Source organism: Microtus ochrogaster, chromosome 15, assembly GCF_000317375.1.
Source record: "Microtus ochrogaster isolate Prairie Vole_2 chromosome 15, MicOch1.0, whole genome shotgun sequence".
Lineage (NCBI taxonomy): Eukaryota > Metazoa > Chordata > Mammalia > Rodentia > Cricetidae > Microtus > Microtus ochrogaster.
In genome coordinates this window covers 20,208,391-20,218,746 of record NC_022017.1, presented here as the reverse complement: position 1 = coordinate 20,218,746, position 10,356 = coordinate 20,208,391, and the positions used below count along the sequence as shown (strand labels likewise).

Sequence of the window (10,356 nt, the reverse complement as noted above, 5' to 3'; positions counted from 1 at the left end):
ATTAAAGGCGTGCGCCACCATCGCCCGGCTTGTTGTTGTTCTTGTTTTGCCATCCTTTTAAAAAACACTTACAAGCCTTCTACCTAAGTATTGAGAAGCCTGGGAGTGAAAGATGAGCAGTGAGAATCACTGGGGTCAGAGAGCTCAGGGTCAGCTGCCAGGGAGAGAGCCAAGGTAAAGTGACAGAGACAGAGAAGCCCACCCACGCGCTTCACAGACCACTAGAAGTGGTATCGCGAGGCTTTATACATTCCTGATGAGACTTCATCGATGAAGGATGAGCAAAGTTTGCAAGATGTAAACCTGGTATTATTAACTAACACTAGCGAGCACTGAAATGCATTGAGCGCACATTATGAACTTTTGATGCCCTGAAAAATCCTTACTGTCATCACCCCAACTTCCAGGTAAAGAAACAGGGATCCATGCAGGCAAGAATCTTGAGGAGGCCACGTGACTTGTAAATGATGAAGTCTGAACGTAAATCAGGCATGGGCTCTAGAGGCCACACAAGAGCGATTCCTTTTTGTTCTCTTCATTGAAAATCAAGTAAAATCACGCTTGTAAACAGAAGTAAATGGCCACTTGACTGTGGAGTTGCCACCCTTGACCTCAATTATACGCTTGGCAATTTAGAGAGTGAGAAAAAAATACCTGTTTCGAAAATGCTACACAAACTTCATCATTTACACTTCGCTTTTAGAGGCTTTCATATTTTACGCAAATTTGCAAGACATTCAAATACCTCTTTGTATGAAGACATAATTCTTTCAATAGCGTCAGCTCCAGAGGCCAATAAATTTCGGGCAGTGGTGAAGGCTTCTGTCCGATCGCTAACCATTGCCTGCTTTGGGCCATCCTCCAGATCTAAAGAGAAAAAAAATCACAGAAATGCTAAGGTTTTTTTCCAAGTAATTGTCTTACTTTATATCAATTAAATTATGACTAAAATAATAATATTTTATCACTACCAGCAATTTCCTAGAAATACATTTAATTATTAAGTATAATAAATACTATGTATTAGAGTTTATTAGAAGTTCCCTTTTGCATGATTTAATTAGAACAAGAAGTTAGTACAACTAAATCTATAGGCATTAGGTTATTTCCATTTAGCTTCCTTTAGACATTTCCTGTATCCAATTTTCTCCTACTATTACAACTGTAATAAACTCTCCTGACATTCTCAATGGAAGAACTAACTTGAGGATGCTTGGCCAATGACTCAGGAAACTGCTGTCTGTGCAAGCACAGGGACCCGAGTTTGAAATGCCTGCACCCACACTTCAAAAAGAAAGCTGGGCATGGTAGTCACTTTAGTCCTGGAGGAGCAGGAGGGTCTCCGGAGCTCACTGGTCAGCCAGCATAAATCAATGGGCTCTAAATTAAAAAAAAAATAAAGAAGAAAGGGAAGGAGGGGTTGCTGTTGAGATAGTTTAGTGGGTAAAGTCATTTGCTGCCAAGCCTACTACTTGAGTTTGATCCCCAGAACCTACAGTAGGAGATAACCAAGTCCCAAAAGTTGTCTTCTGACCTCCACATGCATGATGTGGTATATATGTACTTGCGTTCATACATTAACACAGACACACACAGAATAATAAATGTATACGTGTATGATATTTTTAAATAATAAAAATTTCACTTTAAAAATTAAAGGAAGCATACCTAAAAATATAGGTGAGGAGTTATCTCAAGATTTACCTAACATTGACTTCTGATCTTCACACACATACACCCACATGCATACATGCATCGACATAAATGTATACACCCACATGCATACATGCATTGGCCCATGCAAACGTGTACACCAGCACACTAACCAGAATACAAAAAATAATTATGGTATGGTTCCTATAACAGGAATCTGAACCAATCTGGCCCTCATCATTTGGATGTTTTCCTCCTTCCTCAAGCATTCTTTATCCTGGAGTTCAGCTGAATCACTAGCATGCCCTTCTCTGTTAGTCCCTTGGAATTTACACACTTGATTTCTCTTCTCACTGTGAGTCCTAACTGTGTCTTTACATTGTAATCCTCCATCTTCAGTCACCTGAGTTCTAGGATAATAGTTGTGTAGCACATGCTTGACTCTAGATATCGTGAAAATATATTTAAATACATAATGAGATATGTATAATCAATAGAAAAATTCTCAACCAGCTACTGAAATAGTGAATTCATCCGTGAGCTAAAACTAGGAAAGGGTTAGGATTTTAAGCATCTGGTTGACCATCTCAACTAATCACTGGTTTTTATGAATGTGGGTTAAAAGGGGTTTGGCCTTTCACTGGCAACCTCTGCTGAACAAGAACAACAACAAAAACCCATTTGCACAGATGGACAGGGGTTGGTGTGGAATCATAGCTCCGGTGCTGCTTTGGCAGATTAATGCCTTCCGGGGTTTCTTTATGCTTTTAGTAACAAAGCAAATATTTTCCCACAGTGTATAACTGTTAAGCTAGCATGTTTTTTGGTAGGTACCATGGAAACAGGGCAAGTAGTGATAAGCCTGCATGAACAGTCACCTGTCTGGCCTCTCTAACAAGGCCAGATTCCTTAATGTCGGAGATATAAATCCATGACCTAAATGCTCACCGATTTTATTTCTCAGGTCAGCGCAGCTGACATTTTAGTGAAGAACGACATCATTCCTGACAAGTTTTCCTCTGTCATCTGTCTTTCCCTTAATACAAAGACAGGGAGACATAGCCTTACAATGAGACATAGCTTTGAAATAATTAATAAAGTAACGAAATCACTGAAGACTTGAAAGTTCCCATTTCAGTGATTGGCCCATCATTACTGTTGACTTACAAAGCAAGTTTCAGCATGGTGGCTGTGGTTCAGGAATAGAGGTAGTGTTCCAGGAGATGCATAATGTCTCCAATCCCCAGGGTTCCAGCTAGCTACACATCTGAATTTAGACAAACCAGGATCTCTAAAATAGAGGCTCTAAGGCCCTTTTCTGAAGTGGAAAACAGTATGCTGTAAAGGTAATTTTTTTTTTCAATATGAATGCCCTGTCCTTACTATGAATGCTCACTTGACATTGTGCAAGTATATCTATTCTGTCAAGTAGATCTACAACAGCCAAGAAGATCTACAACAAAGACGCTGCTTATCTTTTACCCCCCTCCAACAAAAACTCTACAGATTCTTTCTCCTAAACAGTCTTACCTCTGACTTCCTAGCCACTTTCAGATTCTTGCTTCTTTAAACAACGATGCTATCGGCAAACGCTGATGAATTATTTTCTACGAGCAGATACCATACTAAATTTTACATGAATCGTTATGACAATCCTGCTAACTTTGCCTATTTTTGAATACGAGGAATATGAAATACAGAAAAGTGGAATGATTTTTCCAGGGTGTAAATAGAAGAGCTAGCCTTTAAGCTCAAGCCCTCTAACTCTAGAGCTCATAGGTTCGGAGTGTAATAAATGCTGCCGAGAACGGGTACCTCACTTTTTAGCCTTCTCAAGAACAATGCACAACTGAAACATTACAATTTCACGGCCACTCTAAATGATATGTATAATTACCCACATGTTTAAGAAAACTAAAGCCTATAAATTTAGACAGTCTTCCCAAAGCTTGGTTAACTATTACATCAGGCAAAGGATTTCCCCACTTCCTTTTTTTCTATCCCCACCTCATTCTCATTTTCCAAATTAATCATTCTCTTATCTTTTTGTTTCATATTTTTACATTTTATTTTAATTTTTAATTATGTATATGTGCGGGGGAAGGCGGATATGTGCACATGAGGATAGATATTGCCCAGGCAGGTCAGAGAAGGATGCTAACTACCTTGGAATTAGGGTTGCAAGCACCTGTGAGCTACTCAATAGGGATGCTGGGAACTGAACTCTAGTTCCCTGTAAGAGCAGCAAGTGCTCTTAACCACTGAACTGTGTCTCAAGCCATTGTTTCACTCACTTCTTCACCTTCTTATGCCATAAAACATATAGTATCATGTAATTATGTTATCTGTAACATGAGAGACAACTAAGTGATTAGGCTCAATACATACATACATACATACATACATACATACATACATACATACATACACACACACTACATATGGTCTTCCTTTTCTACATAGCCCTAGTTGTCCTGTAGTTGACTTGTAGACCCAGGATGTCCTGGAACTCACAGAAATACACTTGCTTCTGACTCCACGCTGCTGGGATTAAAGATTTGCACCACCATACCCCACTTTAAATTAAGATTTAAGATTATATTAGAAAATATGTTTGGATGCTCAACTTGCTAGACCTGGATGGAGGTGGGGGTTTCTTGGACTTCCCACAGGACAGGGAACCCTGATTGCTTTTCGGGCTGAGGGTGGGGGCTTAATTGGGGGAGAGGGAGGAAAATGGGAGGCGGTGGCGGGGAAGAGTTAAGTTTCTCAATAAAGAAAAAAATCTCAAAAAAAATAAATAAAATAAAGTCAAATAAACACACACAAAAAAATAAAAAAAAATATGACTTTGGGTTTTTTTTTAATCTTGAAATTTGCAGGCAAATGGATGGAGCTAGAAAACATCATTTTGAGTGAGGTAACCCAGACTCAGAAAGACAATTATCATACTCACTCATAAGTGATTTTTAAACATAAAGCAAAGAAAACCAGCCTACAAATCAATCCCTGAGAACCTAAACAACAATGAGGACCCTAAGAGAGACATACATGGATCTAAACTACATGGGAAGTAGAAAAAGACAAGATCTCCTGAGTAAATTAGGAGCATGGGGACCTTGGGGGAGGCTTGAAGGGGAAAGGGGAGAGGCAGGGAGGAGAGCAGAGAAAAATGTAGAGCTCAATAAAAAAAATATGGCATATAATTTCTTGATCTGAAACCTGAAGGCGATATCAGTAACTGAAAAAAAAATATTTTCGCTGAGTGAAATGGTATTTTCACTTGTTAAGTTCCCCGAGGTCAAATATATTTAGCAGAGTGGGCACACAGTACATATGCAGCAACCTTCAGTTCTGCAGACTTTGAAACAATCATTGCCCTTCTCTGAGGACCCTACATTGTCCACCTCCGCAGGATGGTCTTTGGAATGAGCTTTATGTGATACTTTGTTTCACTTACGATTCCAACATAAAATGTCCCTTTCAGCTGGTACTGCCTGCCAGATTTGTAGTATTTATTTTTAAACATCTCATTACCCCTTGGTGAGTAAGCTAGTTAGTTTTGTGGCATACATGTTTACTTCTTGCTAGTCTCAGTGGGGTTAATTTGCCACCATTAATAGATGCATTTTTTTTCTATTCTATAACGATTACACTAGGGTTTTCTAATAAGACCAAACACTGCTAACAAACACTGTAGTATAATCTTCTTGTTGGGACTATCTCTAATGTACGTTAAATATGAAACTTTTTGGTGAATGTTATTAGCTTAAGAGATGACTTTTCAGTTTACGTTTGGACCAATTTCTTAGCAAAGCCAATCTGAAGAGCACATGTTTGCAGTGCCTTTTTTCCCACTGTAAACACTCCTTGGGAAAAGTAGTTATTCGGGTTATGTTTTGAATAGGATTACTAAGAATTTTTTTAAAATAGAAATCTAAAATCATTTCTTGGTAAAGTTGAACATATTGAAGTGATAAAAATTAATGTTCACAGCTCCTATTTGAAAGTTTCCTTGTGGAACACATTCATTATGTATTTAGTGCTGACCACAAAGAGAGACTGACAAGTCACAGTTCACTGACATGAATATATTTCCCTTAATAATGAGTCAAATTTGACAATTTTAAATAAAGTTTTACAATACTTTGTAAATAATTTATAATACTTCAAGTGAGACAAATGCTATGAAAACAGTCATTACCCTGGATTCTTTAGGGAATAAAAAGTATGTGTTGATAATGGACAGATTTTTCTCTGTTTTTGTTTTGAATTCCCGTTCCTGCTCTGTGCTTGACTGAATCCTTAAATGTGGATCTATGAAAGCTGAACTCTAACTGTAACCCCTTCATTTCTAACAGGAAAGATCCAAGCTTTCTTTTTTTTTCTTCTTTTTTTCTTATTTATTTATTTATTATGTATACACTATTCTATCTGCATGTATGTCTGCAGTCCAGAAGAGGGCACCAGACCTCATTCCAGATGGTTGTGAGCCACCATGTAGTTGCTGGGAATTGAACTCAGGACCTCTGGAAGAGCAGGCAATGCTCTTAACCACTGAGCCATCTCCTCAGCCACCCCAAGCTTTCTTATATGAAGAATAGTGTAACATTTTCTTTCTTGCCATTATCTTTTTTAGTTATATCAAAAGAAGAAAAGTTGGTTTTTTTTTTTTTTTTTAAAAAAAAACTGTTGCAACAAAGACAATAGAGTTAAATACCTGCAGCTTGATATGCACTGCCTCCACCCATCACCAAATCATGTCATGGGAAAGTATCTGTATTACTACAAATAGAGAACCCATTCCATGACACTCACATGCACCCTGAAACAGCATTCCTGGTTATATAATTTAGCCAATCAACTTTCAAATCACAAATCAGGGCAAATTCAGTTATAGGAAATTCATATGCTTAAACTATAGGATGTTAGCAACAAAACATGAGATGTGCTTATGTTATACTCTTTCTGGAGGTATTAGTTCACTTTGTGGTTAAATATAAACTGAAAAGTCGCTGTGTAATGTAATTAAAATGATTACAGATAGACTTCCAGGGAAACTATGCCAGACCTATGACCTCGTTGGCGCGGTCCTTTAAGCCATCTGTTGCTTCTTCCATACTGATGGTCTTATTATTGAACACTGAAAACTGCCACTGTTTCTTAATACAAGTAACTACAGATAATGGCTGTCTACCCAGTAACACAGGGAACCTGCAATGGCATCGGAAAGAGAAATAATGCTAAGCATATATTTAAAATTAAGTATGAATGTTATTACCACCATCTGCAAAGCCTGTCGCAGTGATAATAGGGATAGCCACCATAATTAGTCCGCAGCTGCTCCACACATACTTCATCAAGAACTGTTCTATCATGATGTACCATAAACGCTTGGATAAAATGAGGTTCATTTGATAAGCTAAAGCCTTGTAACTTTTCTGCAGTTGCTTCATTTCTACCTAAAAATGGGAAAAGAAGAATTAGTGTAGCATGGAAATAAATTCTGTAATTACTTAAAGATTCTCTTTAATGATGTAGGTTTATTGTTTGGCTTTACTTAGCATAGCCTTTCTTGCTACATTTCTATAACCTATAAATGTAACTTGATATTAGAACTAGTCATAATATAGTTTAGCTTCCACTTGTATTATTTTAAAATCATGCTATCCAGTAAATACAATAGTGTTTAAAATACACAGGAGTGACATGGAGTATAGCCCAGTGTTAGAACATGTTCTTACTGCTGACACACATGGGGGCGTGGGTACAATTCTCAACAGTTCAGGGGGTGGGGGAGACAGACAGACAAACAGAAACAGAGAGGCATACACAGAGGGAGAGAAAGAGAAAGAAAGAGAGAAAATAGGGGAGACAGACAGACAGACACAAAGAGGTGCACACACACAGAGGCAGACAGACACAGAGAGGCGCACACACACAGTAAGAGAGAGAGAGTGTGTCAGGCAGGCAGAGAGAAGGTGAACAGAGACAGAGAGATTCATAGTTTAATTTTAAATTTTAAGATGTTAAAATTAAATACTATTCTATAAAGGTATGGGTAAGAATGTTAAACACATATCATTCTTGAGAACTCTAAAAAATATCTAAAACCAAACAAAACGTGCATAGACTACTTTTTGATTGACTCAGTTTCCTAGACTTTGACTTTTAAGCAAGGAATCCACTAATTTACATTGAGTTCAATGATCTGAATGTAACAAATCAGCACAGTTAACACAACACACAAGGTCAATTTCAAGTGGGAATAGAGGCCCTGAATTAGTTTTAAACTTTTCTTTGGGTTGGTTCTGCCATTGAAAAAGAAACAATGCTAATTCTTGATGCTTTAAAAGATAGACCACTCTGCCTGGTGAGTAAAACATAACTCTAAGCACTTCATTATATATTGCCAAACCATCGATCTTAAGACTTCATGTGTTCCACCCCCCAATTTACATCACACTCAACATCCTGAAGTAACAATAATATGCAACAATTTTATGTACTTGGGCTACTTATTTTCCTGTTGAAGATTCATAACATTTAAACATATCACCCTAGTTCTACCTACTCCTGTCCCCTCTAATCTTAGCGTGCACTTCTCTACTAGACAAAATTTAATTATATCTGTCAAAAGCACATGCTCGACATGAGCTAAAAGTGAGGGACATGCGATTTCATTAGACACCCGTCTGCATTTCTTCAGTTTCAGGGCGCTTTCTCATTGATCAGTCTTGCAAAACTGCCCAAACTGTTCTCTCTTTGAAAGCCCTCTCCCCATCTTGAACACAAAAGAACAACAAAGAATAGCACCCCCACACCTCCATCTCAATCCAAAGAGGTTTGCTCTTTGTTCCCAACTGTGCATTTTCTTCATATGTATAGAGCCACTTACCAACTTAGTACTGAATTATAAGGAAATGCCTTTGAGGTCAGTCCGGCTGTATTTGAGTAACTGAGGCTGTGCAGACACTTTTAAAGAGGACCGAAATTTTAATCTCCAGAAACTTCATAAAAGTTTGGACTCTTTAATCTTCAACAGTAGGTGACTTAAAAAGCTACTGCAATATATTCTATTTTAGAACAGGTTTAGCTAACAGAGAACACTGTAATGTTCAGAAAGTGGGCCTGTCAATAGGATAACAGATGGTATCTAGCCCTGCCGTGGCTGCTTGGCCAGTCTCACGTTTCACCCGTTGCTTTAATGTCTGTCTTACCTTATGTCCTCTGTAGAAGGCAATTTCTTCCACGTTGGCTATGATTCTGGAGTGAACGTACCGCAGATAGCCTTTCCTATGAGCTTCCTCAGCCACTAGTGTGCCAAATTTAGGAGAGCAAGCCTTCAGCACTTTAGCCGTGGCGTAGACCACAAGTCCGGCTAAAAGCGTGGGCCCTATTGGGCTCGCTCCTCTGGACGTAGCAGTCCGGATGAGAGTATAGGAAGTTAGGATTACATCTAAAATAGGCTTGGTAAGGTTGGAATACAAGTGAGCGACAGATTGTGAGAACATCATAATGTCTTCAGTAAGGGACTGGTCAGGGTTGGCCAGCCTCCCGTCCATATTTATCACCTTATAATAAGTCTGATTTGCAAAATAGGTTTCGTAGGCATGGTCTACTAAGCGAGTTCTGAAGGCCAAAGCCAGTTTGCACTCCAGATACCTGATAGCGCTGTTGACAAAGGTGGCAGGAATGGCAATCATAAGCCACTTGATCAACTTGATGACGAAACTCCGAGGCTTTTTTTCCACGATGCTTTTCACGATTTTTCCATCCAGACCGGCCACATAGATAGAAAGAAATGTTCTTGAGATTAGAGCCACCGAATGGAGGCAGAGCCACCCCGTTTCAGTGGTCACAAGTTTTGGAAAGAGGATTTTCCGAAGTTCTAGTAGCTGTTTGAAAAAATCTGCATTCAGTCCCGGCGCAGGCTTTTTACAGCCGATCTCTGTGCAATGCAGTATTTCTCTGTTCTCTGCAGGCGGATAAGCTGCTGCTTCTTCCTTCCTGTGGCCAGACTGCTTTAAACGCTTGCCAATAATGGGATAGAGGGTTTTCAGAGCATATGCCGCAGCCACCAGGCAGGCAGCCCTCTTAGCAGCGCCGGATCTGGTCCATTTCACCCGATAGGCTGCTGCGTTTAGCATATGTATCATTTTCCCAGCTACACAAATGAGTTTCTATAAAAAGAATTCGTTTTAAAGGCTCATGCTCCGCGAAAAGCCCGGGAAACGACTCAGAAAACCCCACCGCCTCCCATGCTCTGCAGCCCGTCTCCTTTACTCTTATTTTGTTCTTCAGTGACGGATGCAGTAAAGCTCAAACTCCACCGCATCTACTGGGGGCGAGTCCCTCACCAGCTAGAGCTGGCCAGGCTCCTCCCCCGGGCTCCTCATTGGCTGCGATGGCGGCGAGACCCTGGAATCCTCGCCTCTTCTCTTTGAACCTTAAAAATGAAGAGAGAGCCCAAACGAATTCTATCCTTAAACAGGGGTTCAGAGAGTTAAGTGTCTATTTCTGGAGAGGTCGAACCAGGTCAGCTGCTGGAGAAGAAACCTTGCCTTTGAGCTACTGAGCATGCTCAGCGTCACTTAGAAACCCTCAGAAGTTTCAGAATATACATCCCGTCCCTAAGATTTCCTTCCACAAGGGGAGGGGCAGGCGGATAGGAAGATTTGCTGGAGCTTTAATGAACCAAGA

The 10,356-nt window shown here is 39.5% G+C and overlaps 1 protein-coding gene across 1 annotated transcript in view; it reads right to left on the bottom strand.

The window, feature by feature from the left end:
* The window catches only part of Abcd2 (ATP binding cassette subfamily D member 2), a 40,299-nt gene extending 30,285 nt beyond the window's left edge, over positions 1-10,014 (bottom strand). The window contains exons 1-3 of the mRNA XM_005354318.3: positions 8,874-10,014; positions 6,935-7,115; positions 746-867 (exon numbers count right to left, since the gene is read on the bottom strand). Coding sequence (XP_005354375.1) covers positions 746-867; positions 6,935-7,115; positions 8,874-9,812 — 1,242 coding nt within the window. The 5' untranslated portion in view covers positions 9,813-10,014. The remainder of the gene's footprint in view (positions 1-745; positions 868-6,934; positions 7,116-8,873) is intronic.
* Positions 10,015-10,356: the final 342 nt, after the last annotated feature.